The following is a 26,679-nucleotide window of genomic DNA, read 5'->3' on the forward strand; positions in this document are numbered from 1 at the left end:
GCAAGTAGAAAATAGGGACCACCTTTGGTGGGAAGGTAACAGCGTTCCGTGCACCTTTGGCGTTGAGTCATGCCAGCCACATGACCACGGAGACGTCTTTGGACAGCGCTGGCTCTTCGGCTTTGAAACAGAGATGAGCACCGCCCCCTAGAGTCAGGAACGATCAGCACGTATATGCGAGGGAAACCTTTACCTAGTCTTCGATTTATGGCCACAATTGAGCCCAACATTTTTGTTGCTAAGCGAGACAGTTATTTAGTGTGCTTCGCCTCATTTGGCGACCTTTCTTGTTACAGTTGTTAAGTGAATCACTGCTTTACCCCATTGACTTTGCTTTGACGGAGAGTCTCAAAAGATGATCCCACGACCCCGGGACACTGCGTCCGTCGTAAATACGAGTCGGTGGCCAAACCTCTGGATTTTGATCACATGACCACGAGGATGGTGCCAGGGTCATAAGGGTGAAAAAGCGTTCCTAAGTCCCTTTTTTCATTGCCGTTGTAACTTTGAGCAGTCATTAAATGAACTGCTGTAAGTTGAGGACTCTCCTTTAAACGACCCTCGCGGGGTGGAGCAAGAGAGTTGTTAAATGGGTTCTGCCCCATTTTACAACCTTTTCTTGCCACATTCGTTAAGTGAATCACTTCAGTCGTTAAGATAGTAGCATGACTGTTAAGTGAGTCAGATTTCCCCATTGACTTTGCTTGTCAGACGGTCGCAAAAAGGGGGATCAGATGACCTTGGGTAGGGGGTCGAGGTTAAATTTCCCTTCCTGAGCACTGAACAAACATTTTGGGTTCAACTCTGGCCGTAAATCCAGGACTGCCTTTAAATCCATTTAAAAAACAAAGCGAAAAAAAAAAAAGAATAAAAACACTGGGCTGTAGATTTCCCTCTTTTAAGTGGCTGGCTGGGGAATTCTGGGAAATGAAGTCCACCCATCATTCCAGTAGCCGAGTTTGAAAATTTCCCATCCTCCTTGTCTTTCTTTTAATGCAGTAACAGTAACATAGTTGGAAGCAGTGGTGGGATTCAGCCAGTTCGCACTTATTCGGGAGAACCGGTTGTTGGAAGAAATCTTATTTTGGTTTTTTCCAATTTACAAGGCTAATCCTGTAAGGAAGGCAGGAAGGAAATATTCTGGTGGTGTTTCTAGCCTAATCTTTATTGCCCTGCTTACAGAAACTGCCTCTCTGGTTAACCCTTATTACATTGTAACAGCTAAGACGAAGCATCCATGAGCGACGTTGAGTTGGGCACGCCCACACGGTCACATAACCACCGAGCCATGCCTACCCAGCTGGTCATTAGGGCAGAGAACCGGTTGTTAAATTATTTGAATCCCACCACTGGTTGGAAGGGACCTTGGAGGTCATTTAGTCCAACCCCCTGCTCACGCAGGAGACCGGTACTAGGGATTCGAACCGCGGAACTGCCGACCTTTCTGATCGAAAAGCTCAGTGTCTTAGTCACTGAGCCACCCCATCTCCCACGGTGCATTCCCGACGTGTGTGTGTTTTTTTTTCCAGACACCGTTCCCTGGGAGGGATTTGACGGTCCGTCCATCAAAGATTGCATCACCTCTGGCCAGTGGTTGGAAGCTGACGCCCGACTCCCCAAGCCTTATTACGACATGGTGAAGACGGGCCTGGAATCCAGACCCAAGCAGCGCACCATGAACCTGCAAGATATACGTTACGTTCTGAAGAACGACTTGAAGGTAAAAGCGGAGGAATTTAATTTAATTAATTTAATTATTTTATTTTATTTTATTATTTTATTTTATTATTTTACTTTATTTTATTTTATTTTATTTATTTTATTGTATTGTATTGTATTTTTTATTTTATTTTATTTTATTTATTTTATTATTTTATTTTATTTATTTTATATTTAATTTAATTTATTTTATTATTTTATGATTTGATTATTTTATTTTATATTATATTATATTATTGTATTGTATATTATTTTATTGTATGGTATTTTATTATTTATTTTATTATTTTATTTATTTTATTATTTTATTATTTTATTTTATTTTATTTTATTTATTTTATTTTATTATTTTACTTTATTTTATTTTATTTTATTTATTTTATTTTATTATATTTTATTTTTTATTGTATTTTATTTATTTTATTTTATTATTTTATTTTATTTATTTTATATTTTATTTTATTTTATTTATTATTTTATGATTTTATGATTTTATTTATTTTATTTTATTTTATTTTATTTTATTTTATTTTATTTTATTTTATTTTATTTTATTTTATTTTATTTTATTTTATTTTATTTTATTTTATTTTATTTTATTTTATTATTTTTGTCTTAAAGTTGCCCAGTTTGGAGACCCTTGATTCAAAGCCTTAGTAAGACCACACCTAAAGGGACACGGTGGCTCAGTGGCTAAGACGCTAAGCTTGTCGATCGAAAGGTCGACAGTTCAGCAGTTCGAATCCCTAGTGCCACATAACGGGGTGTCCCAGCTTCTGCCAACCTAGCAGTTTGAAAGCACGTAAAAAATGCAAGTAGAAAAATAGGGACCACCTTTGGTGGGAAGGGAACAGCGTTCTATGCGCCTTTAGCGTTGAGTCATGCCGGCCACAGGACCACGGAGATGTCTTCGGACAGCGCTGGCTCTTCGGCCTTGAAACGGAGATGAACACTGCCCCCTAGAGTCAGGAACGACCAGCACATATGTGCAAGGGGAATCTTTACCTGCATCCAGTTTTGGTCACCACACTATAAAAAAGATGTTGAGACTCTAGAAAAAGTGCAGAGGAGAGCAACCAAGATGATTAGGGGACTGGAGGCTAAAACATACGATCAGTGGTGGGTAGCTCCCGGTTCACACCGGTTCGCAAGAACCGATAAAAATTCGTAGTAATTTGGAGAACCGGTAATAACATTGGCTGGCCACGCCCCCGAACCAGTTCCCAGTCCAGTCGCCACTCGCTTACCCCGCCCACCTCATCAGAGGCTTTTTAAAAAAAAACTTTTAAAAGCATTTTTTCTACAACCTCTTCGGCCGAAAAAATGATTTTAAAAGTTAAAAAAAAAAGCCTCTGATGATCGCGCGGCTTAGCTGGGATCGTCAGAGGCTTCTGAAAGCATTTTTTCTGCAACTTCTTCGGCCGAAGAGGTTGTTGGAAAAAAAAATGCCTTTAAAAGCCTCTGGCGATCCCCGCTGAGTTGCCTGATCGTCAGAGGCTCCTGAAAGCATTTTTTTTCTGCAACCTCTTAAGGTTGTAGAAACAATGCTTTTAAAAGTTTAAAAAAAAAAAAAAAGTTGGCCACGCCCACCCATTCACATTACCCCCCACCAAGCCATGCCCACAAAATAAGCCACACCCACAGAACCGGTAGTAAAAAAATTTAGAACACACCCTTGCATACGATGAATGGTTGCAGGAACTGGGCCTGGCTAGTCTAGTGAAGAGAAGGACCAGAGGAGACAGGAGAGCATCTTCCAATATTTGAGGGGCTGCCCCAGAGAGGAGGAAGCGGGTCAAGCTATTCTCCAAAGCACCCGAAGGCCAGACAAGGAATCATGGATGGAAACTGGACAAGGAGAGATTCAACCTAGAAATGAGAAATTTCCTGACAGTGAGAGCAATCAACCCATGGAACAGCTTGCCACCAGAGGTTGTGGGAGCTTCATCCTTGGAGGCTTTCGAGAAGAGACTGGACAGGCATCTGTCAGAAGTGGTGTAAGGTTTCCTACTTGGGCAGGGGGTCGGACTAGAAGACCTTCAAGGTCCCTTCCAACTCTGCTATTCTATTCTATTCTATTCTATTCTATTCTATTCTATTCTATTCTACTCTACTCTACTCTACTCTACTCTACTCTACTCTACTCTACTCTACTCTACTCTACTCTTCTATTCTATTCTATTCTATTCTATTCTATTCTATTCTATTCACAGGAAAAACATACGTCCATCAAATTTAAACATAAGAAACATAATTAATGGACCACAAGGTGGACAAAGGGTTCTGCTAACCCGTTCTTCGTTTTCCTTTTGTTTTCTTTCTGGTTTTTTTTTTTGGCAGGATTTACTAGAATCTCGCAAACACCGTCCCGGAGAACATCCGGAATCTCCCAAGCCTGAAATTCAACCCAACATCAATATCTGTTTGCCTTCCGCCTCGGCTTTCGAGGTGAAGAAGCCAAGATTGCAAGAAGAAAAGGCTCACGTAGGTTCGTGTCCAGGAGTGGGCTTCAAAATTTTTTGCCCGGTTGGTTGGTGGGCGTGGCCTAGTCGGTCCTCTGCGCCATGGCGGGGGGGGTGCGTTTTTGCCCTCCCTGGGCTCCAGAGGCTTTTTGGGAGCCTCCGGGAGGGTGAAAACGGCCTCCCCAGGCTCTGAAGGCCAGAAACAGGCCTGTTTCTGGCCTTCCCTAACTTCCGGTAGGCCCGTTTTTTGCCCTCCCGGAGCCTCCCATGTGCGCCCTCCAAAACTGGCCATGTGGGGACTCCTGGGAGGGGAGGGACGGGGTGGGCGGGGCCAGCCAGGAGTGGAATTTGGGGGTTCTCCGAACTGCACAGAATCTTAGCTAGAGGTTCTCACGAACCTCTGCGAATCTCCAGTAGCCCACCCCCCTGTTCGTGTCCTCTTTGGGGCTGAGAGGCTGGGCGTAATGAGAGCCCGGAAGTGTTTGTGGTGGTGGTGGGGGGAGATCTCTGCTTGGTGAGGTTTCCCCACTGCCCAGGAATTCTGAAATGGAGGGGTAAATTTGGGAGGTGGGAGGGAGAGGAGATGTTAGAAGGTGCAGTAGAATATTTTGAGCTGGGAATTGGCGTAAATTGCGAAGTCCGGCAACTTTAGGCAGCTCAAATATTGTTCTGTTGGGTGAATCAAGTAGCTGGTTAATTTCTTTGGCGGTTGCAGTGGTGGGTTCCTCCCGGTTCAGTCCGGTTCGGCCGAGCCGGTAGCGGTAATGATATGACGTCACTGAATCGGTTCTCCCCGCCCTCCCACCCCCCCCCACGTTATTCTTACCTTTTATTTGGTCCCACCTCCAATCTATTGCTGCCTCCTGAGTCCCAGCTGATGACTAGAGGGAAAAAAACTGTTTAAACTCTTGCCGCGGGGCTTCAAAGGGCCGCCCTACTGCTGATCAGTGTTAAAAGCAAACAAATGAGTCGGGTCGTAAGTGCGAGGACTGGTCGTAAGTGCGAGGACCTTCCAGAAATGACTCTGACCAGCTAGCCACGCCCACCTAGTCACATGACCTCCAAGCCACACCCACAAAATAAACCACGCCCACAGAACCGGTAGTAAAAAAATTTAGAACCCACCCCTGGGCGGTTGCATCCACATGAATGCAGCTGTGGTGTGTGTGTTTATGTGTGTCTGTGTGTACACTGGAGTTGATAATGACCTCATCAAGTTCTTGTAAGGCTGATACGAAACCAAAAGAAGGGGAATAGAAACAACCTTAGAACTAAGAAGAAATTTCCTGACAGTTAGAAAATGAACGAGTAGAACAACTCGCCTCCAGAAGTTGTTAATGCTCCAATACTGGAAATGTAGATGTAATGCACCAGGCTAGAAAGTGGGAGACTGTGAATTCTAGCCCTGGCTTGGGCACGAAACCCGGCTGGGTGACTTTGGGCCAATCACCAGGAGACAGTGAGTTCTGGTCCCGCCTTAGCTGCGAAAGCCAGCTAGCTGACTTTAGGCCAATCACTGGGAGACTGGGAGTTCTAGTCTCCTTAGCCCTGAAAACCAGCTGCGTAACTTTAGCCCAATCACCAGGAGATAGTGAGTTCTAGTCCAGCCCTTGGCATAAAAGCTAGCTGGGAGACTTTGGGCCAATCGCCAGGAGACGGTGAGTTCTAGTCCTGCCTTAGCCATGAAAGCCGGCTGGCTGACTTTGGGCCAATCACCAGGAGAAGGTGAGTTCTAGTCCTGCCTTAGGCATGAAAGCCAGTTGGAAGACTTTGGGCCAATCACCAGGAGACAGTGAGTTCTGGTCCCGCCTTAGCTGCGAAAGCCAGCTAGCTGACTTTAGGCCAATCACGGGGAGACTGGGAGTTCTAGTCTCCTTAGCCATGAAAATCAGCTGCGTAACTTTAGCCCAATCACCAGGAGATAGTGAGTTCTAGTCCAGCCCTTGGCATAAAACTAGCTGGGAGACTTTGGGCCAATCACCAGCAGACGGTGAGTTCTAGTCCTGCCTTAGCCATGAAAGCCGGCTGGGTGACTTTGGGCCAATCACCAGGAGACAGTGAGTTCTGGTCCCGCCTTAGCTGCGAAAGCCAGCTAGCTTACTTTAGGCCAATCACTGGGAGACTGGGAGTTCTAGTCTCCTTAGCCCTGAAAACCAGCTGCATAACTTTAGCCCAATCACTAGGAGACAGTGAGTTCTAGTCCAGCCCTTGGCATAAAAGCTGGTTGGGAGACTTTGGGCCAATCACCAGGAGATGGTGAGTTCTAGTCCTGCCTTAGCCATGAAAGCCAGCTGGCTGACTTTGGGCCAGTCACCAGGAGATTGTGAATTCTAGTCCATCCCTAGACATGAAAGCTGGCTGGGTGACTTTGGGCCAATCACTGGGAGATGGTGAGTTCTAGTTCCACCTTAGCTACGAAAACCAGTTTGGTGACTTGGAGCCAGTCCCTCTCTCTCTCAGCCCATCCCACCTCACAGGGTGGTTGTTGTGGGGAAAATAGGACGAGGGAGGCGTATTGGATATGTCCACCGCCCTGAATTATTTGTAAAAAATTATAAAAGGCAGGATACAAACGAATAAAATTAAAAGATAAATTGTTAGCGGGTAAGAAACTGGACCGAATTTTCTCTTGACGCATTTCCTTCCATCGCCATTCTCGCTTCGTTCCTCAGCCAGGAGTTTCACCACGACCAGATGTGCCATTTCCTCGCCGGAGATCAAACCCGTCATCGTCCAGGTGTCCGAGCCGGTTCTCCGCACGGCGCAGTCGACCACTTTCTTTGATAGACGTTTGAGCGACGTCGTCCAGGTCTCCGAGCCGGTTGTCCGCACGGCGCAATCCAGACTTTCCTTCGAGGGACGTTTGAAAGACGCGGACGAGGACAGCAACGCCAACCTGAGCTTGTCCAGCGTGCAAATCAACGAGATATACACTTGTTACCCAGAGATGGGCGAAGAGACGGAGGGGGACGAAGAGACGTCGAGAACCGAGCAGGACCCCGATTCCCGACGAGAATCGCTGAGCTCTCCTGGTGATACAGCCAACCGCTCTTTCCCTCAGTTTGCCGAGATCCGGGACCGCGAGGCGAGCCTGTCCTCAGACGCCGAAACCGAATATAGTCACGAGGACCTGAACGGCGTCTCGGTGATGAACGAGGTGCTCGGGGGCGCCCGCGGCAAAAACAGGAACGTCCAGTCCCAATTCGAGCACAAATTTGGCAAATGCGTTCTAGATCTCAAGATCTGCCAAACTTTGCTCCAGCAAGCTACGGATTCCCTCTCCCGCACCGAAACCAAACTGGGCCCGCTGGAGAATTTCAACAAACCTGGGCAGCTCTTTTGGGGGACCCAGGCAAAGGAGCAGCTCCCCGTCGGGATTCCTGCCCGGGGTGGCCAGGAGAAGCTGGAGAGTATCTTGAGAAATATTAAGCCTCCCTTAAACGGTGACCGCGCCTTCCAGTGGAAGACGATAGGTCCCCCGACGGAGAGCTACGTGCCGCCGCCGTTCCGGGTTCCGGGGACGTACAGATCCCTGGTGATCCAGTCTTATCAAGCATCCGAAAACAAACCCAAGAGTGCCAACCAAAGCCAGGATACCACCTACTGGAGCGATTTTGGACCGGAAACAGCCAGAAGTCCCATCAGTCCAAAAGGAACAGAGCCAAACAATCAGGTAAAGTGGGACAAAGAGAGGAGGCTCTTTCACACCCTAAGCAGGGTTGGCTGGCAGCGGTAATGTTGCTTGATGGCTGCTTTTCACCGGGAAGGTTTTTAAGATCATGAAACAAGGATCCAGCCTAGAACCAAGGAGAAATTTCCTGAAAGTGAGAACAATTACGGGTTGTTCTCGACTTACAACCGTTTGTTTAGTGACCATTCGAAGCTACAAATAGCATTGAGCTCCTAAGTCGAGGACTACCTGTCATTGCAGCATCCCGGGGTCACATGATCGCCATTTGCGAACTTCCCAACAGGCTTTTGATAAATCAAGACCCAATGTATCTGGATCCGTTCCAGTTGGGTTTCAGGTCTGGGCACAGCACGGAAACGGCATTGGTCGCATTGGTTGATGATCTCTGGAGGGCTCGGGACAGGGGTTGTTCCTCTATCCTGGTCCTATTAGACCTCTCAGCGGCTTTTGATACCATCGACCATGGTATCATGCTCCACCGGTTGGAAGAGTTGGGAGTGGGGGGCACCGTGTTGCGGTGGTTCTCCTCCTTTCTCTCCGACCGGTCGCAGTCTGTGTTGGCAGGGGGGCGGAGGTCGACCCCGAGGCCCCTTCTAGGTGAGGTGCCACAAGGGTCAGTCCTCTCGCCCCTTCTGTTCAACATTTATGTGAAACCACTGGGTGAGATCATCCATGGTTTCAGGGTGAAGTACCACCAGTACGCTGATGACACTCAGCTGTACATCTCCACCCCGGACCACTCCAACGATGCCCTTGAAGTGATGACCCGGTGCCTGGAGGCCGTGCGGATCTGGATGGGGAGAAACAGGCTCAAGCTCAACCCTTCCAAGACCGAATGGCTGTGGTTCCCGGCGTCCCGATATAGTCAGTTGGCGCCATCTCTGACTATTGGGGGCGAGTCGTTGGCCCCCACAGATGGGGTTCGCAACTTGGGCATCCTCCTGGACTCACGGCTGTCCTTAGAAGAACATGTGACGGCCGTGGCCAGGGGGGCTTTCTATCAGGGTCGCCTGATTCGCCAGTTGCGTCCCTTTCTGGATCGGGACTCCTTACGCACGGTCACTCATGCCCTCGTCACTTCCCGCCTGGACTACTGCAATGCTCTCTACATGGGGCTCCCCTTGAAGAGCACCCAGAGGCTCCAACTGGTCCAGAATGCGGCCACGCGGGTGATTGTGGGAGCGACACAGCGCTCCCGTGTAACACCTCTCCTGCGTGAGCTGCACTGGCTCCCAGTGGTCTTCCGGGTGCGATTCAAGGTGTTGGTTACCACCTTTAAAGCGCTCCATGGCTTAGGACCTGGGTACTTACGAGATCGCCTTCTGCCACCGAGAGCTTCCCACCGGCCAGTACACTCCCACAGAGAGGGGCTCCTCAGGGTGCTGTCAGTCAAACAGTGTTGACTGGCGGCCCCAGGGGAAGAGCCTTCTCTGTGGGGGCACCTGCCCTCTGGAACGAGTTTCCCCCGGCGATACGGAGGATCTCGGATTTACGCACCTTCCGCCGTGCCCTCAAGACCTTTTTATTTCAGCAGGCTGGCCTGGCCTAACTTCCCTTTTAAATTGTAAATTGTAAATTTGTTTTAAAACATTAGGGGTGTTTTAATTTGTTTTGGGCCAAATTATTTAATGGGTTTTTATACTGTCTTTTAAATTTTGTAGTTTGTGTGTTTTATCTTTTTGGCTGTTCACCGCCCTGAGTCCTTCGGGAGTAGGGAGGTATATAAATCCAGTAAAATGAAATGAAAAAAATGAAATGTTGGAAGCTGGATTTGCTTAACGACCGCATGACTCATTTAACAACTGCAGCGGTTCGCTTAATGACCATGGGAATTTTACATGTGAAATCGGAGGCGACTCGCTTGATAACCACCTTTCTTAGCAGCCGAAATCCTGGTCTCAATCCTGGTCATAAAACGAGGACTGCCTGTAATTTATATCTGCAGAAATCTTTCTTTCAGAGGTTGCATTGGCAGAGTAGAATATATTTGTGCATTTAATGGAGATTGTATTCCAAAGCTGCAGAAGGTTAATTCGAACTCCCCTCCCAGTTCCAGGTAGTCCTCGAGTTACGACCACAACGGAACCCCCAAATTTTCCATCGCTAAGCGAGACAGTCATTAAGTGAGCTTTGCCCCACTTTACGAACTTTCTCTCCCCCGGTGGTTAAATGAACCCCTGCAGTTGTTAAACTAGCAACGCGGTCGTTAAACGAATCTGGCTTCCTCATTGACTTTGTGCGTCGGAAGTTCGCAAAAGGGGGGGGGAGGTTACAACACCCCTCCCCCCTGGGGCACTGCAACCGTCATAAATGTGAGCCAATTGCCAAGTGCTTGAATTTTGACCATGGAGTGGTCAAAAAGTATGAAAGACGGTCGCAAGTCACTGTTTTCCGTGCCTTGGTTGCTTCGAACGGTCACTAAACGAACAGTTGTAAGTCGAGGACTACCTACACAGAAATAGTCGTGTGTCCCCCCCCCCCTTGGCCCCAGATCGCCTCCTTATCCATGTGGTTTTTAGCTCTTGCCCCCAGGTGTGACCTTCAGGAGGAAGAAGAGTACCCAACTACGTCGAGGCAGCTCCATGTTGGACGGGATCAAAGCAGCGGATGGGTGAGTCCTCTTTCCTCAATCCCCGGTTTTGGCACAAGAGAAATAGGCATGTGGAGGGCAGAGGAAAAGCACAGCGTTGGGTGTATGTTGTACCTAAAAAGAAATCTGCGGGAATGTCAGAGTTTTTATCTGGTTTTATCTACAAAAGGAATATAGGAATACTATAAGTACACTTGCTACAAGCAGTATCTAAACAAACAGCAATTACAGCAGGGAAGAAACTCAGCGAGCCGCAAACACTCTAGCATGGCCTCCTCTTATTACACAGGCTCTTAAAGGGATAACAGCCAAAGATCCTGCCGATTCATTCTCATTGTTGCTTCAGCTGGTCACCTCTTAAATTATCGCCTTGACAGACAGTCCGAATTCTCTCCATCCAGAGAAAAACAGTAAACGGTCCTTCGTTTATGACTACAAGGATCTGGACAGACTGGAACATTGGGCGCTATCTAACAGAATGAAATTCAAGGGTGACAAAAGGAAGGTTCTACATTTAGGCAAGGAAAACGAAATGCACAGATACAGTACAGGTGGTACTTGGCTCAATAGTAGTAACTGTGAGAGGGATCTTGGAGTCCTAGTGGGCAACCATTTAGATATGAGCCAGCCGTGTGCAGCAGCTGCCAAAAAAGCCAACACAGTTCTAGGCTGCATCAACAGAGGGATAGAATCAAGATCACGTGAAGTGTTGATACCGCTTTACAAGGCCTTGGTAAGGCCACACTTGGAATATTGCATTCAGTTTTGGTCGCCACGATGTAAAAAAGATGTGGAGACTCTAGAAAGAGTGCAGAGAAGAGCAACCAAGAGGATTAGAGGACTGGAGGATAAAACATATGAAGAACGGTTGCAGGAACTGGGAATGTCTAGTTTAATGAAGAGTAGGACTAGGGGAGACATGATAGCAGTCTTCCAGTATCTCAGGGGCTGCCCCAAAGAAGATTTGGGGGTCAAGCTATTCTCCAAAGCACCAGAAGGCAGGACAAGAAGCAAGGGATGGAAACTGATCAAGGAGAGAAGCAATTTAGAACTAAGGAGAAATTTCCTGACAGTGAGAACAATTAATCAGTGGAACAACTTGCCTGCAGAGGTTGTGAATTCTCCCAACACTGGGAATTTTTAAGAAGAGGTTGGATAACCATTTGTCTGAAGTGGTGTAGGGTTTCCTGCCTAAGCAGGGGGTTGGACTAGTAACTCTGTTACTCCGTAATTCTGTTATTTAAATTAAGAGGGAGGAAAAGGCAGAAATGCTCTAGGGTGTTTAGAGGAAACCTAAATAAAGTGGGGTCTAACTCTAAGTGCATCCTATCTGTGGTGGGTAAAAATGATGCCATTAATCTGGTTTTGCAGGTCCTTCAAAAAAACAGCTCCTGAAGTCTATGAAGCGAATTTGAGAAGCGAGGAGAGGAGAATGGCCCATTCGGAATGGACAAGTGAGTTTTGGGGTTTTCCAGTCCACAGAAAGGTGTGTGTGTGAGAGCTGGGACTACAATACCCATCATTCTCAGCCCTACAGTTAGAAGATCCACCCTGTTGGATTAGGCGAAGATGCTAATCTAGCATTTGGGAATCAGCTAGATGTTCTTTGGGGGCTCGACAGATGGAGACACATCCTTCTCCCTCCCTCTTTTTTCCCAAAATTAGGATTTAGCAATGGTGCCCTCAGCTTGGAGGCATGGTGAGGTCATCCAGATAGGTAACCCTTGATAGACCTTTTTGCAGGAATGTATCCAGTCCCCTTTTACGGCCATCTAAAGTTTGGGGCAGCGAGTTACACAGATTAGTAATAGGTTTTGGGCTGGTTCACTCATCAAGAATTCTTCTTGCTGGCTGGGGAATTCTGGGCGTTGAAATCCAGACATCTTAAAGCCAATGCATAAACAGAGGGACGGAATCAAGATCACGTGAAGTGTTAATACCACTTGGTAAGGCCACATTTGGAATATTGCATCCAGTTTTGGTCGCCACGATGTAAAAAAGATGTGGAGACTCTAGAAAGAGTGCAGAGAAGAGCAACAAAGAGAATTCAGGGACTGGAGGCAAAAACATACGAAGGACAGTTGCAGGAATTGGGAATGTCTAGTCTAATGAAGAGAAGGACTAGGGGAGACATGATAGCAGTCTTCCAATATCTCAGGGGCTGCCCCAAAGAAGAGGGAGTCAAGCTATTCTCCAAAGCACCTGAAGGCAGGACAAGAAGCAACGGGTGGAAACTCATCAAGGAGAGAAGCAACTTAGAACTAAGCAGAAATTTCCTGACAGTGAGAACAATTAATCAGTGGAACAACTTGCCACCAGAAGTTGTGAATGCTCCAACACTGGAAGTTTTTAAGAAGAGACTGGACAACAATTTGTCCAGAATGTTGCAGAGACTCTTGCTTGAGCAGGGGGTTGGACTAGAAGACCTCCAAGGTCCCTTTGGCAACCCTAAAGTTGCCAAAGGTTAAGAAGCATTGCTCTTTGGATAGTATAGCTGAAGTAAACTTAATTTGAACCTGTGTCTCGAGGGAGACCCTAGGAGAGGACTAGAACTCACAGCCTCTCAGTTCCTACTCCCCGTCACCTTGCCCGCTGCACCAAACTGACCACTGATGAGTAGAAAAAGGTGGCATGGCCACTTATCTCCCAATCTCTGCTGTGGAAAAGTAGCTCTGTTATTTCCTTTCTGCCCACTAGATGGCAGTAGAGGACAAAGAAAAGGAAATTGCGGAGTTTTCTCCTTGAAAATATTTTATTTATTTTATTTTTATTTTTATTTGATTTATATGCCGCCCTTCTCCGGAGACTCAGGGCGGCTTACAATGCGTTAAGCAATAGCCTTCATACTTTTGTATATTTATACAAAGTCAGCTTATTGCCCCCACAATCCGGGTCCTCATTTTACCTACCTTAGAAAGGATGGAAGGCTGAGTCAACCTTGAGCCTGGGGAGATTCGAACCTGCAGAAATTGCAGGCAGCTGTTCTTAATAACAGGGTGCATTAAACCACTGTACTACCAAAATATTCACTTTGTGGGTGTTTTATTGATTTATATTGATTTATTAAATTATTATGCTGCCCATCTGACCGACGCAACTTACAATATAGGGGAAGCTTACAATATAATAAGAAAAGGCAGTAAAAGGTCATTTGTTTAAGGACTGGTTACGATTGTCCTCACTGTTAGGAAATTTCTCCTCAGTTCTAGGTTGCTCCTCTCCTTGATTAGTTTCCATCCATTGCTTCAAGCAAAGTCAATGGGAAAGCATAACCGTGTTTCTAACTTAACAGCCACAGTGATCCATTTAACAACGGTGGCAAGAAAGGTCGTAAAAATGGGACAAAAGGTCACTTCACAACTGTCTCACTCAGTGTCATAAAGTTTGGGCTCGATTGTGGCTGTAAGTCAAAGACTTACCTGTAGAGGTATTCCTCATTTACGACCAACAACGGAGCCCAAAATTTACGGGGCTAAATGAGAAATTGTTATGTGAATTACCACCCCCTCTCCCATTTTACGACCTTTGTTCCCACCGTTGTTAAGTGAATCGCTGCCGTTTTTAAATTAGTCACACGGTTGTTAAGCGAATCCGGCTTTTCTTGACTTTTCTTGAGTCCTATGGGAGAAAGGCGGTATAGAAATATAATAAATAAATAAATAAATAAAATTTCCCCGTTGACTTTGCTTGTCGCAAAAGGGGATCACGTGACACCTCCCCTCAGACACTGCGACCGTCATAAATGTGAGTCACCTCTCAAACGCCTGAATTTTGATCACGCGACCACGGAGAATGCTGCGACGGTCGTAAGAGTGAAAAAATGGTCCTAAATCACTTTTTTCCAGTGCCGTGGCAATTTTCGAACGGTCACTAAACAAGCAATTGTAAATTGAGGACTACCGGTATTTAATCCTATGTCGCTTCCTCACCGTATCGGCTGAAGTGGTCACGTCCCACTAAAACCAGTCCAAAGATTGATTGATTGATTGATTGATTGATTGATTAAATCCAACCGACTCGTCCTTTGTGTCGCGGTTTTACTGCAGCCGAAGTGAAGCAGATGGCCAAACAGGCAGCCTCGGGGCAGCTTCATTTACCGACGCAGCACCCCGCCACCAGATGGATGTTGCAAAGCCAGGCGCAGGATGCCCTGACCGTTTTCCCGAGCCCCACCATCTGCGAGCGAGTCCGGTTCAACCAGGAGAATGTCGCGGCGGGAAAGGGGCAGGGCATTAGGGCCAACGGCGACCACAAGGTGCTTCGCGGAGACGAAAACCAGAAAAATCCAGACGGGGTGTTAGGAAGAGTCCCGGGCCTTGAGAAAGAAGGTAAGGAAGGTTGAGTTACAGCTCTGTTTCTCATCCTTAACAACTTGGAAGATGTGTGGACTGCAACTCCCAGGATCCCCCAGGCGGCACAGCTCGGTTAGGTGGCGTTTACTTCCGTGTGTCTCCTCATAAAAACAGAGACTCCCCGAAAGTAGCCAAAATTCATACATTTCGCTGCCAGATTTTAGCAGCCCCAGCGATGCAGATAATAAGTTTCAATCTTGCCGTGGTGGTTTTGGTCCAGTGGTTAAGGCAGCAGGCTCGAAACTGGGAGACGGTGAGTTCTAGTCCTGCCCTAGGCATGAAAGCCGGCTGGGTGACTTTGGTCCAATCACCAGGAGACTGTGAGTTCTAGTCCTGCCTTCAGTATGAAAGCCAGTTGAGTGACTCTGGGCCAATCACCAGGAGACTGTGAGTTCTAGTCTCACCTTAGGCATGAAAGCTGGCTGGGTGACTGGTCCAATCACCAGGAGAGGGTGAGTTCTAGTACCACTTTAGGCATGAAAGCCACTGGGTGACTTAGGCCAATCACCAGGAGACTGTGAGTTCTAGTCTCACCTTAGGCATGAAAGCTGGCTGGGTAACTGGTCCAATCACCAGGAGAGGGTGAGTTCTAGTACCACCTTCAGTATGAAAGCCAGTTGAGTGACTCTGGGCCAATCACCAGGAGACTGTGAGTTCTAGTCTCACCTTAGGCATGAAAGCTGGCTGGGTGACTGGTCCAATCACCAGGAGAGGGTGAATTCTAGTACCACCTTCAGTATGAAAGCCAGCTAGGTGACTTTAAGCCAATCACCAGGAGAGGGTGAGTTCTAGTACCACCTTAGGCATGAAAGCCACTGGGTGACTTTATGCCAATCACCAGGAGAGGGTGAATTCTAGTCCTGCCTTCAGTATGAAAGCCAGTTGAGTGACTTTGGGCCAATCACCAGGAGACTGTGAGTTCTAGTCTCACCTTAGGCATGAAAGCTGGCTGGGTGACTGGTCCAATCACCAGGAGAGGGTGAGTTCTAGTACCACCTTAGGCATGAAAGCCACTGGGTGACTTAGGCCAATCACCAGGAGACTGTGAATTCTAGTCCTGCCTTCGGTATGAAAGCCAGCTAGGTGACTTTAAGCCAATCACCAGGAGACTGTGAGTTCTAGTCTCAATTTAGGCATGAAAGCTGGCTGGGTAACTGATCCAATCACCAGGAGAGGGTGAGTTCTAGTACCACCTTAGGCATGAAAGCCACTGGGTGACTTTATGCCAATCACCAGCACGCAGTGAATTCTAGTCCTTAGGTATGAAAGCCAGTTGAGTGACTTTGGGCCAATCGCCAGGAGACCGTGAGCTCTAGTTCCACCAGCTAAGTGACTTTGAGACAATCACCAAGAGACGGTGAGTTCTAGTCCCGCCTTAGGCATGAAAGCCAGCTGGGTGACCTTGGGCCGGTCTCACCTCGCAGGGGTTGTGGGGAAAATAGGAGGAGGAAGGAGACTTTGATCCGATCACCGCCTTAGGTTATTCATCAAAACTATTAAAATGGGTTTAAAAAATAAATTAATTAATTAATAACCCACCGCATCTTAATCCTTCTTCTTTCTTTCTTTTTTAACCTTACCCTCTGTGTAACTGTTGAGCAAGACGCAGCAAATTGCTGATGTTGTGCTGTGAACTGCCCACCCCTTCTCTGTGAAGAAGACCCTTCCCCAGAATTAAAATGGCCAAGGAGCAGGAACGCAAATCGACTTTGACATAATTGGTGTGCAACGAGAGAGGTTGTCTGTAGCAATTTTAGCGTTCTGGGTACGTTCCATTTTCCTGACGGTTTTCGACGCTCTTGGTGAGCGAGGCGGATTCGCTGGGATGGATTTTCTTTTTTTTTTTTCCCAGAGATCGTTTTCCAAAATACGCATTTATCGGGGATGCTTTATCCCTCTTCTCTAAAGGATAATTTATTTATTCCTTTCTGGGCTCTGCGGATTAGCCATTTAATTGCTATTATCATCATCATCCCCGTCAAATCGGCCTCGATTGGCGTTTTCTGAATTATTTGCTTTTCCAGCCTGTCCCTCGTCCAAGGAACCCAGTTTTGTCTCTGCATGCTAATTTCGACTCCCTCCCCTCCTCGTTTCCCTGGGGTGGGAGGGTGATGCTGCATTTCATGTTGTCTTAATTTATTATTAGGAAGAGACAGCCCGATTCCAGCCTGCGAGAACAGCGCAGCGCCACGCAAACCCGTGTGCCTTTCTCTCCCTTCGGAGGATTCGTGCCGGGTATGGATTTTATTTTATTTTATTTGCTCCTTCGGCCGAGGAATAATTAAGCAATCGTTCTTGGTCCCATCGGCCAATCCCGATCCAGATCATTGAGCAAAATAAGAGTCTAGAACTACACGGCGTTAAGCCATTCCGGAGATAATATTTTAATGCAATCAATCCCGCTCGGAAACACCCGAACATTTTTCACAACTGGTGCTTTGGATCAAAGCAAAGAATCTGAGCGAAAAGTTGTCAGTAAATCCTGCTGGAGAGAGAGGAGACCTTTCTAAGAAAGGTTAGCACGTGAGGTCCTTGGTTCTCTCTGAGCTTGGTTGTTTTCTTGAGAGACGTTTCGGGACCCAACTAGCTAACATCATCAGTTGCTACAAGGGAGTGGGGTTTGTGGAGAAGAGGAGGAGGGGGGAGGAAGAGGACTGTGGGGTCCTCGGTGCTTCCTGAGCTTGGTTGTTGTCATGTACACGTTTCACGACCCAACTAGGTAACATCATCAGTGCTATTAGGAAGTGGGGTTTGGGCTGTGTTTATATAACAAGTGAGTTGTTAACCCTGACAGTGTTGGTAGGAGAGTTCTTGGAGCTTCCTTCATTGGGCTTAGAGAGAGAAAGACACAGAGAAAGAGAGACAGAAAGACACACAGAGAGAGAAAGAGAGAGAGAGAGAAAGAAAGACAGACACAGAGGCAGAGAGAAAGATGGAGAGAGAGAGAGAGAAAGACATACAGAGAGACACAGAGACAGAGAGAGATAGAGAAGACACAGAGAGAGACAGAGAAAGACAGACAGAGACAGAAAGACAGAGAGAGAGACAGAAGACACAAAAACAGAGAGAGAAAGACGACACACACAGACAAAAAGACACACAGAGACACAGACAGAGAGAGAGAGAGACAGAAGACACAGAAAGAGAAAGACAGAGAGAGACAGAAGACACAGAAAAACAGAGAGAGAAAGACGACACACACAGACAAAAAGACACACAGAGACACAGACAGAGAGAGAGAGAGACAGAAGACACAGAAAGAAAGACAGAGAGAGACAGAGAGAGACAGAGAGAGAAACAAGACAGAAAGAAAGAAAGACAGAGAGAAAGACAGAGAAGACACAGAGAGAGACAGAGAGAGAGAAAGAAGACACACAGAAAAAGACAGAGAGAAAGAAAGAAAGACAGACACAGACAGAGAGAAAGATGGAGAGAGAGAGAGAGAGAGAGAAAGACAGGGAGACTCACAGAGAGAAAGACAGAGAGAGAAACAAGACAGAAAGAAAGAAAGAGAGAGAAAGAAAAACAGAGAAGACAGAGAGAGAGAGACAGAGAAAGAGAAGACACACAGAAAGACAGAGAAAGAGAGAAAGACAGACACAGAGACAGAAAAAGAGAAGACACACAGAGAGAAAGACAGAACGAGAGAAAGACAGCCACAGAGACAGAGAGAAAGATAGAGAGAAAGACAGACACAGACAGAGAGAAAGACGGAGACAGAGAGAGAGAAAGAGAAGACACACAGAGAGAAAGACAGAGAAAGAGAGAAAGACAGCCACAGAGACAGAGAGAAAGATAGAGAGAAAGACAGACACAGACAGAGAGAAAGACGGAGACAGAGAGAGAGAAAGAGAAGACACACAGAGAGAAAGACAGAGAAAGAGAGAAAGACAGCCACAGAGACAGAGAGAAAGACAGAGACAGAGAGAGAAAGAGAAGACACACAGAGAGAAAGACAGAGAAAGAGAGAAAGACAGAGAGAAAGACAAGACACACAGAGAGAGAGAAAGACAGAGAGACAGACAGACAGAGAGAGAGAAGACACAAAGAAAGAGAAAAACAGAAAGACAGATGCACAGAGAGAAAGACAGAAAGAGACAGTCAGAGAAAGACAGAGAGAGACAAGAAAGAGAGAGAGAGAGAAAGAAGACACGGAGAGACAGAGAGAAAGGCACAGAGACAGACACAGAGGCAGAGAGAAAGATACACAGAAAGAGAGAACGATAGAAAGCGAGAGAGAGAGAGATTAGATAGATGGATGTAGGGTTCTTAGTTCTTTTCTTGGAGATATTGATTGACTCAACTAAGCAACATCATCAGTGCTAGAAGAGAGTGGGGTTTACAGAGAGGCGGGAGGAAAGAAGGAAGGATTGGAGGGAAAGAGAGGACTGGGATCTTTGATCCTCTCTGAGCTTGTTTTCTTGCAAACGTTTCATCACCCAACTAGATAATGGCATCAGTACGGAATACTCTCAGTTCATATACAAATGGCTTGCCTTGTCAGCATTGGTGGGTGTATTCTTAGAAATGTAGTTTACTGATTGTTTTTCTGAGTTGGTAGTTCCTGGATTGGAGCCGAGGTGGCGCAGTGGTTAGGGTGCAGTACTGCAGTTACTTCATCTGACTGCTAGTTCAGCAGATCAGAGGATCAAATCTCACCAGGCTCAAGGTTGACTCAGCCTTCCATCCTTCCGAGGTGGGTAAAATGAGGACCCAGATTGTTAGGGGCCAATATGCTATTTAGTATACTGTTGATTGTTGTAAACCACCCAGAGTCCTCAGAGAGTGGGCGGCATAGAAATATGATTAATAAATAAATATGATTAATAAGTATTGCAGGGATCTCTCCGCTATGATAAATAAGCAGAGAACTACTTCCTTAGCAGTCCTCGACTTAACGACGATTCACTTAGCAACCGTTCAGAGTTAACAACAGCACTAAAAAAAAAAAAAAGGGACTTGCGGACAATCCTCATGCTTACAACCGTTGCAGCATCGCCAAAGTCACAGGATCAGAATTTGAAGGCTTGGCAACTGGCATGTACTTATGACTGTTTCAGCATGCCATTGGCGACCATCCCAGCTGGTTTCAGTCAAGCAAAGTCAAGGTTGTTTTTTTTTTCACTTAACAGCCACATGATTCGTTTAGCAGCCGCAGCGATTCCCTTAACGGCTGTTTCAAAAAAAAAAAAAAAAAGGTCATAAAATGAGGTGTAACTCACTCAACAACCGCCTCTCTTAACGATGGAAATTTTGGGCTTCCAACAAACAAATTCAATTTGGGGGGGTGGGTAGATGGATTTGCTTAACGACCGCATGGTTCCCCCAACAGTGCCAAAAAAGGTCATAACATCGGGCGTGACTCACTGAACGACTGTCTCACTTAGCAACAGAAATTCTGATCCTAATTGTGGTTGTAAATTGAGGACTGTCTTGAGTCTCAAAGGAAAGGCGGAATATTCACTAAACAGATAACGGGGCAGGTAACAAAATAAATATTTTTCCTCCCACTCTGGATAAAGATACCGTTTTAATTTCCGTCTCTCTTGCAGGAGCAGCTGGAAGAGGTCACCCGTTCTCCATCTTTGTCCCTTAACGTATCCGAGGAGTTTTTCACTCCAGACTCCAATTATTTTTTGGGCAGTTCTGCTCCTCCTGAGCCTTCAGAATTGGAAGTAAGAGAAAAAGGTTGATGGAGTTTGCCAAGGTGGCTTAAATTGACTGCTTTGATTAAAGGAAAGAACGCAGCTAGTTTTGTTCCTACCTGGAAACCGTTTCTGGACTTTGTGCTTGAGGTGGGGGAAAAAAATAATGAAACTCTGATTTGAGGTTCTGCCGATTGGTTAGGTTTGGTGGTTATAGAAATGGCTAGTATAATCTGAGTACATCAAAGTAAAAAGTTGAGGTAGTCCTCAATTTACGACCGCAATTGAGCCCAACATTTATGTTGCTAAGTGAAATGGTTGGTGAGTTTTGCCCCATTTTCTGACCGTTCTTGCCACCGTTGTTAAATGGATCGCTGCAGCGGCTCAGTCACATAGTTGTGCTTTCCCCTTGGCTTTGCTCATTGGTTTAGTGAGTTTTGCCCCATTTTACGACCTTACTTGTCCCCGTTGGTTAGTGAATCATTGCAGTTGTTAAATTAGTCCCACAGTTGTGGACTGGTTTCCCTCTGGACCTTGCTGGTCAGAAGGTCGCAAAAAATGATCATGTCACACACACACACACACCCCTGGGATACTGCGACTGTTATAAATACGACTCAGTTGTCAAGCATCCGATATAAATCAGGTGGCCATGGGGATGCTACAACGGTCATAAGTGTGGAGAATGGTCATAAGTCACTTTTTTACCGTGTTTTCCCGAAAATAAGACCCTGTCTCAGTGGGGAAATCTAAAATTTGTTACTACCGGTTCTGTGGGCGTGGCTTGCTGGAGATGGGGGTAATGTGACTGGGTGGGCGGGGCCTTTTTTTTTTTTTTTTTTTTTACTTTTAAAACCATTTTTTCTACAAACTCTTCGGCGAAGAGGTTGTAAAAAAATGCTGTCAAAAGCCTCTGACGATCCCAGCCGAGTTGCCTGATCGGCAGAGCCTTTTTTTCTTTTAAATGCCTCTGACGATCAGGCAACTCAGCTGGGATCGTCACAGGCTTTTAAAAGAAAAAAAGCCAATCAGGCAACTCAGCTGGGATCATCAGAGGCTTTTAAAAGCATTTTTTCTACAACCTCTGAAGGGGTTGTAGAACAAATGCTTTTAAAAGCCTTTGAGGATCCCAGCTGAGCTGCGCGATCATCAGAGGCTTTTTTTTTTTACTTTTAAAAGCATTTTTCTGCCGAAGAGGTTGTAGAAAAAATGCTTTTCAAAGTAAAAAAAAAAGCCTCTGATGATTGTGTGGCTCAGTTGGGTATGGGGGGGGGGGCAGGGATTTTTGCTACCGGTTCTCCGAACCACCCGCCTCCATCGCTACCGGATCGTGTGATCCGGTCCGAACCGGGAGCTTTTCACCCCTGCCCTGTCCTATATTTTTTTGAACCCCAAAATAAGCGCTTGGCCTTTTTTGGGGGGGTGCATGGAGCAAGATGGGGCTCGTCTTTCAGTCTTACCTGAGTTCCAGCTCTGCATTTAAATATTTTCAGGGAGGGCTTATTTTTGGGTGGGAGGCTTATTTTAGCGCATGCGCTCAAAAGCTCAGTTGGGCTTATTATCAGGGGATGTCTTATTTTTGGGGAAACAGGGTAGTGCCGTTGTAACTTTGAACGGTCACTAAGTGGGCGTGTATTGCAACAAAAGGAGTCCGAAGTCAATGCTTTTTCCCCCTTTTCTCTCTTTCTCTTTTCCTCTCCTATTTTACCTTTATTTTCATTTTTTCTTTATACTCTTGTATATTACATTTTGATAAATTAACCCAATTGGCAACCTATTTTAAAAAAATAAAGAGAGAGAAAGGGCGACTTTATACACACAGAGAGAAAAGAGCCCTTGATGGAGATTATCCTGGGGAGTGGAGGGAAACTTTGGTTTCAGGAAGATGTCAAGAAACTAATGCAGGCAGTCTGTTGTGGCTCCGTTACCTGAGCCTGTGTCATCGGCAGGAGAGGACTCCGACAGTGAAGGGGAGGAGTTGGCAAGGCCTCCCTCTCCAGGACCCTCCTCTCTGGCAATGCCTTCGGTGTCCGACGAAGTTCAAGAGATAGGGCCGGGGCCAAGCACGTCCACGCAGCCACAGGTGGACAGTAATGAGGGAGATGAGTCTTGGCTGGATCCTCAGCAGCGTCACAGAGATAAGCACGCGCAACAGAAGAAAAGGCGTGCCAGAGATTAGGCTGAGTCACTGGACCACACCCCACAGGGTATAAAAGGGGGTGAGGTGGCCATTCAGACTCTGTGACGGAAAAAACTAACTACTATCGAGTCCCATTGCATCTTTGGAAACAACATTATCGGCCTTGGATTTATTTTACGAACTGGACAATTCTTGACTGTGGGTATTTTGTTTATTGAGTAAAAGTTCTTGGCAAGCAACTACTGGGTTGCTGCCAAGCGTCTTATTGGAAGAATTGGTTGTCTGCCAGTTTATTTAACCCCCGGCTGTCTGTGTGCGTGTGTGAGACGGGGACAGAACACAGTCCTCGAGATACGACCATAATGGAGACGGCATGTCGTGGTGGTCATTAGGTGCAATGTCTCACTTAATGTTCCCCTCCCATCCCTGCTCTCCCCAATGAATGTGCGGGTCATTAAGTGGAACACAGATAAATCAGATTTGGGGGAGACCTTTGGAGGTCTAACACAGGCCCAGGACAACCTGCCCCGGCCCTCCCAAGGCCTCCTCCACCCCGTAAGATGCCTTGTGCTTTGCTTCCTGACTTTGGGGTTCCCACAGACTTATTCCCATTCCTACTGGGAGTGGGACGCCCCCTCCCCAAGCCTTAGGACTGATTCCCCCACCCCACCAGGTCAAACACCTTCCTCCTTCTCACCTTTTGAAGAGCTTTGAGGCCTTGTAGAGCAGGGTTGAGCAACTATGGCGAATTTACAACCTGTGGACTTCAACTCCCAGGATTCCTGAGCCTGGGGTGGGCAACTACCGGACGGCACCTGATCTTCGCTCCTTCCGTCGGGGCCTAAAGACTTGGCCATGTCAACAAATTGGTTGAGTTCTGATTCTGGGGTTTTATTATTTATTATTTTGATTTTAATTGGCTTTAATTAGACTCTTCTTTTATCATTGTATGTTTCTAGCTTGTGTTCGCCGCCCTGAGTCCTTTGGGAGAAGGGCGGCATATAAATTTGTGTTAAATAAAATAAAATAAAATTAATAAATAAATAAACTGGCGAATTTACAACCTGTGGACTTCAACTCCCAGAATTCCTGAGCCTGGGGTGGGCAACTATTGGTGGCGTTACAACTGTGGACTTCAACTCCCAGAATTCCTGAGCTGGAGTGGCCAACTATGGCAACTTTGCAACCTGTGGACTTCAACTCCCAGAATTCCTGAGCCTGGGGTGGGCAACTATGGCAGCGTTACAACTTGTGGACTTCAACTCCCAGAATTCCTGAGCTGGAGTGGCCAACTGTGGCAACTTTACAACCTGTGGACTTCAACTCCCAGAATTCCTGAGCCTGGGGTGGGCAACTATGGTAGCGTTACAACTTGTGGACTTCAACTCCCAGAATTCCTGAGCCTGGGGTGGGCAACTATGGCCACTTTAGGACCTGAGGACTTCAGTTCCCAGAATTCCTGAGCCAGCCAGCTTCCGACAAGCAAAATCAATGAGGGACGCCACTTAATGAGCACATGATCCGCTTAACAACTGCAGTGATTCGCTTAACAACCGTGACAAAAAGGTTGTAAAATCTGAGGGGTGGGGCGTGGCTCAGTTAACAGCTGACATGCTTAGCATCAGAAATTGTGGTCGTAGGTCAGGGAGTACCTCTATGCCTGCCCTTGTCTTCAGGACCCTGGAGAGTTCCTGGAAAGAAAATGAAAAGCTGGGTTATTCTTTGCCAGGAAGCTGGCCACCTTCAGGACCTTGGAGAGCTCCAGACAAGAAGCTCAAATGTTGGGTTACCTCTGTTGGCCAATTAATTAGGTCTCCCAATCTAGGGGATCCTTTATTTGTACCCCACTTGATAACTGCTCTTTCCTCAGATTCCTTTCTGGGAGGTATAGCAATTATAGTATAGTAGGTGAGTCATTGAGTCTGAACGTGCATCTTTCTTTCTTTCTTTCTTTCTTTCTTTCTTTCTTTCTTTCTTTCTTTCTAATTTTTTTCCCTTCCTTCCTTCCTTCTCTGGCTCCCTCCATTCTTCATCTCTCTCTTCTTTCCTTCCTTTCTGTCTTCTTTTCCTTCCTTCCTTCCTTCTTTCCTTCCTTCTTGTCTGTCTCCCTTACTCCTTCCTCCCTTCCCTCCTTTCCTTTCTCTTTCCTTCCTTCCTTTCTCTCTTCTTTCTCTTCCTTCCTTCCTTCTGTGTCTCCCTTGCTCCTTCCTCCCTTCCCTCCTTCCTACCTCTCTTTCCTTCCTTCTTTCTCTGGCTCCCTCCATTCTTCATCTCTCTCTTCCCTTCTTTCCTTCCTTTCTGTCTTCTTTTCCTTCCTTCCTTCTTTCCTTCCTTCTTGTCTGTCTCCCTTACTCCTTCCTCCCTTCCCTCCTTTCCTTTCTCTTTCCTTCCTTTCTTTCTCTTCCTTCCTTCTCTGTCTCCCTTGCTCCTTCCTCCCTTCCCTCCTTCCTCCCTCTCTTTCCTTCCTTCTCTGGCTCCCTCCATTCTTCATCTCTCCCCTTCTTTCCTTCCTTCTTTCCTTGTCTGTCTCCCTTACTCCTTCCTCCCTTCCCTCCTTTCCTTTCTCTTTCCTTCCTTCCTTTCTCTCTTCTTTCTCTTCCTTCCTTCTCTTTCTCCCTTGCTCCTTCCTCCCTTCCCTCCTTCCTATCTCTCCTTCCTTCCTTCCTTCTCTTTCCCTTACTCCTTCCTCTTCCCTCCTTCTTCCCTCTCTTTTTCTCCTTCCTTTCCTTCCTCTCTCTTTCCTTCCCTTCATTCTCCTCTGTCTTTCTCCTTCCTTCCTTCCTTCCTTCCTTCCTTCCTTCCTTCCTTCCTTCCTTCCTTCCTTCCTTCCTTTTACAAATAACTCAAGCCAGTGAGCATAAAAGGTGTCCTTTCTCCTCCTTTTTTTCCCTACAATGACAACCCTGTAAGGTGAGCTGGGCTGAGATTTCTATGAAGTTATTTGATGCTATAATCTGTAATTCAGTGTATCCTGAAGCCTGTTTGGGTTCTTTCAACTCCTGATTTGGAGGACTCATGAACTGGCGAGTGGAGAACGCTTGAGGTTGAGGTGATTGATTGATTGATTGCTTAATTATATCATTCCCAACTCCTAACAACACAGATTTTTCTCCATGACGATCCATCTCTAACCTGCCCTTCCAGGACAAAACACCTTGTGTTACTATTGGGCAGAGCTCATTGTGCCAGACAGCAAATAACCCCGTTCACGTTGAGTAAATAAGAATAAATGGATGGACAATGTTATCTTGTGGTCCATCTTAGTTGAAGCTTCGTTGAGACAACTCAATTCTTGCGCTGCTGAGAAACTCTGATTTATCCTTTTAGTATTCAACGGCTGAGGAAGAGGCGGGAAATGATATTCTAGGAAGAACGGAGGAAATTCCTGGGCAGAAGGAAAAATGGAGAAAACCTCAAGGAATGTGGGGTCAGAAAGAACGTCCCATCCATTCAGGGCAGAGTAAGGATTTTTTTTTTTGTTACGTGTGAGTGCAATATTAGCTCGTCCTGCCGTCTTTAATTACAGGCAGTCCTCGATTTACAACCATTTGTTTAGTGACTGAAATTACAGTAGCACTGAAAAAAGTGACATGACCATTTTTCACACTTAACGACCTTTGCAGCATCCCCACGGTCACATGATCAAAATTAGCTCGCTTAACAAGTGACTCATAGTTATGACGGTTGCAATGTCCCAGGGTCATCTGATCCCCTTTTGCAACCTTCTGACCAGCAAAGTCAATTGGGGGGGGGAGCCAGATTCGCTTAACAACCATGTGACTAACTTAACGACTGCAGTGATTCGCTTAACAACTGTGGCCAGAAAGGTCGTAAAATGAGGCAGAGCTCACTGAACAATTGTCTCGCTTAGCAATGGAAATAGATAGATGGATGGATGGATGGATGGATGGATGGACAGATAGATAGATAGATAGATAGATAGATAGATAGATAGATAGATAGATAGATAGATAGATAATTTTATTTCTATACCGCCCCTCTCCCGAAGGACTCGGGGCGGTGCACAGCCAAGTAAAAAACACAATAAAAATCCCAATTAAATTTAAAAATTATTAAAAT

The 26,679-nt window shown here is 46.3% G+C and overlaps 1 protein-coding gene across 1 annotated transcript in view; it reads left to right on the forward strand.

Annotated features, from left to right (window-relative positions):
* The window catches only part of TEX14 (testis expressed 14, intercellular bridge forming factor), an 89,258-nt gene that overhangs the window by 33,055 nt on the left and 29,524 nt on the right, over positions 1 to 26,679 (forward strand). Inside the window, exons 12-20 of the mRNA XM_060693245.2 lie at positions 1,530 to 1,720; positions 4,060 to 4,207; positions 6,854 to 7,854; positions 10,392 to 10,483; positions 11,834 to 11,916; positions 14,509 to 14,790; positions 16,961 to 17,049; positions 20,367 to 20,489; positions 25,927 to 26,059. Coding sequence (XP_060549228.2) covers positions 1,530 to 1,720; positions 4,060 to 4,207; positions 6,854 to 7,854; positions 10,392 to 10,483; positions 11,834 to 11,916; positions 14,509 to 14,790; positions 16,961 to 17,049; positions 20,367 to 20,489; positions 25,927 to 26,059 — 2,142 coding nt within the window. The remainder of the gene's footprint in view (positions 1 to 1,529; positions 1,721 to 4,059; positions 4,208 to 6,853; positions 7,855 to 10,391; positions 10,484 to 11,833; positions 11,917 to 14,508; positions 14,791 to 16,960; positions 17,050 to 20,366; positions 20,490 to 25,926; positions 26,060 to 26,679) is intronic.

This window comes from Pantherophis guttatus, chromosome 1 (genome assembly GCF_059756535.1).
Source record: "Pantherophis guttatus breed Tessera chromosome 1, ASM5975653v1, whole genome shotgun sequence".
In the NCBI taxonomy this organism is placed as follows: domain Eukaryota; kingdom Metazoa; phylum Chordata; class Lepidosauria; order Squamata; family Colubridae; genus Pantherophis; species Pantherophis guttatus.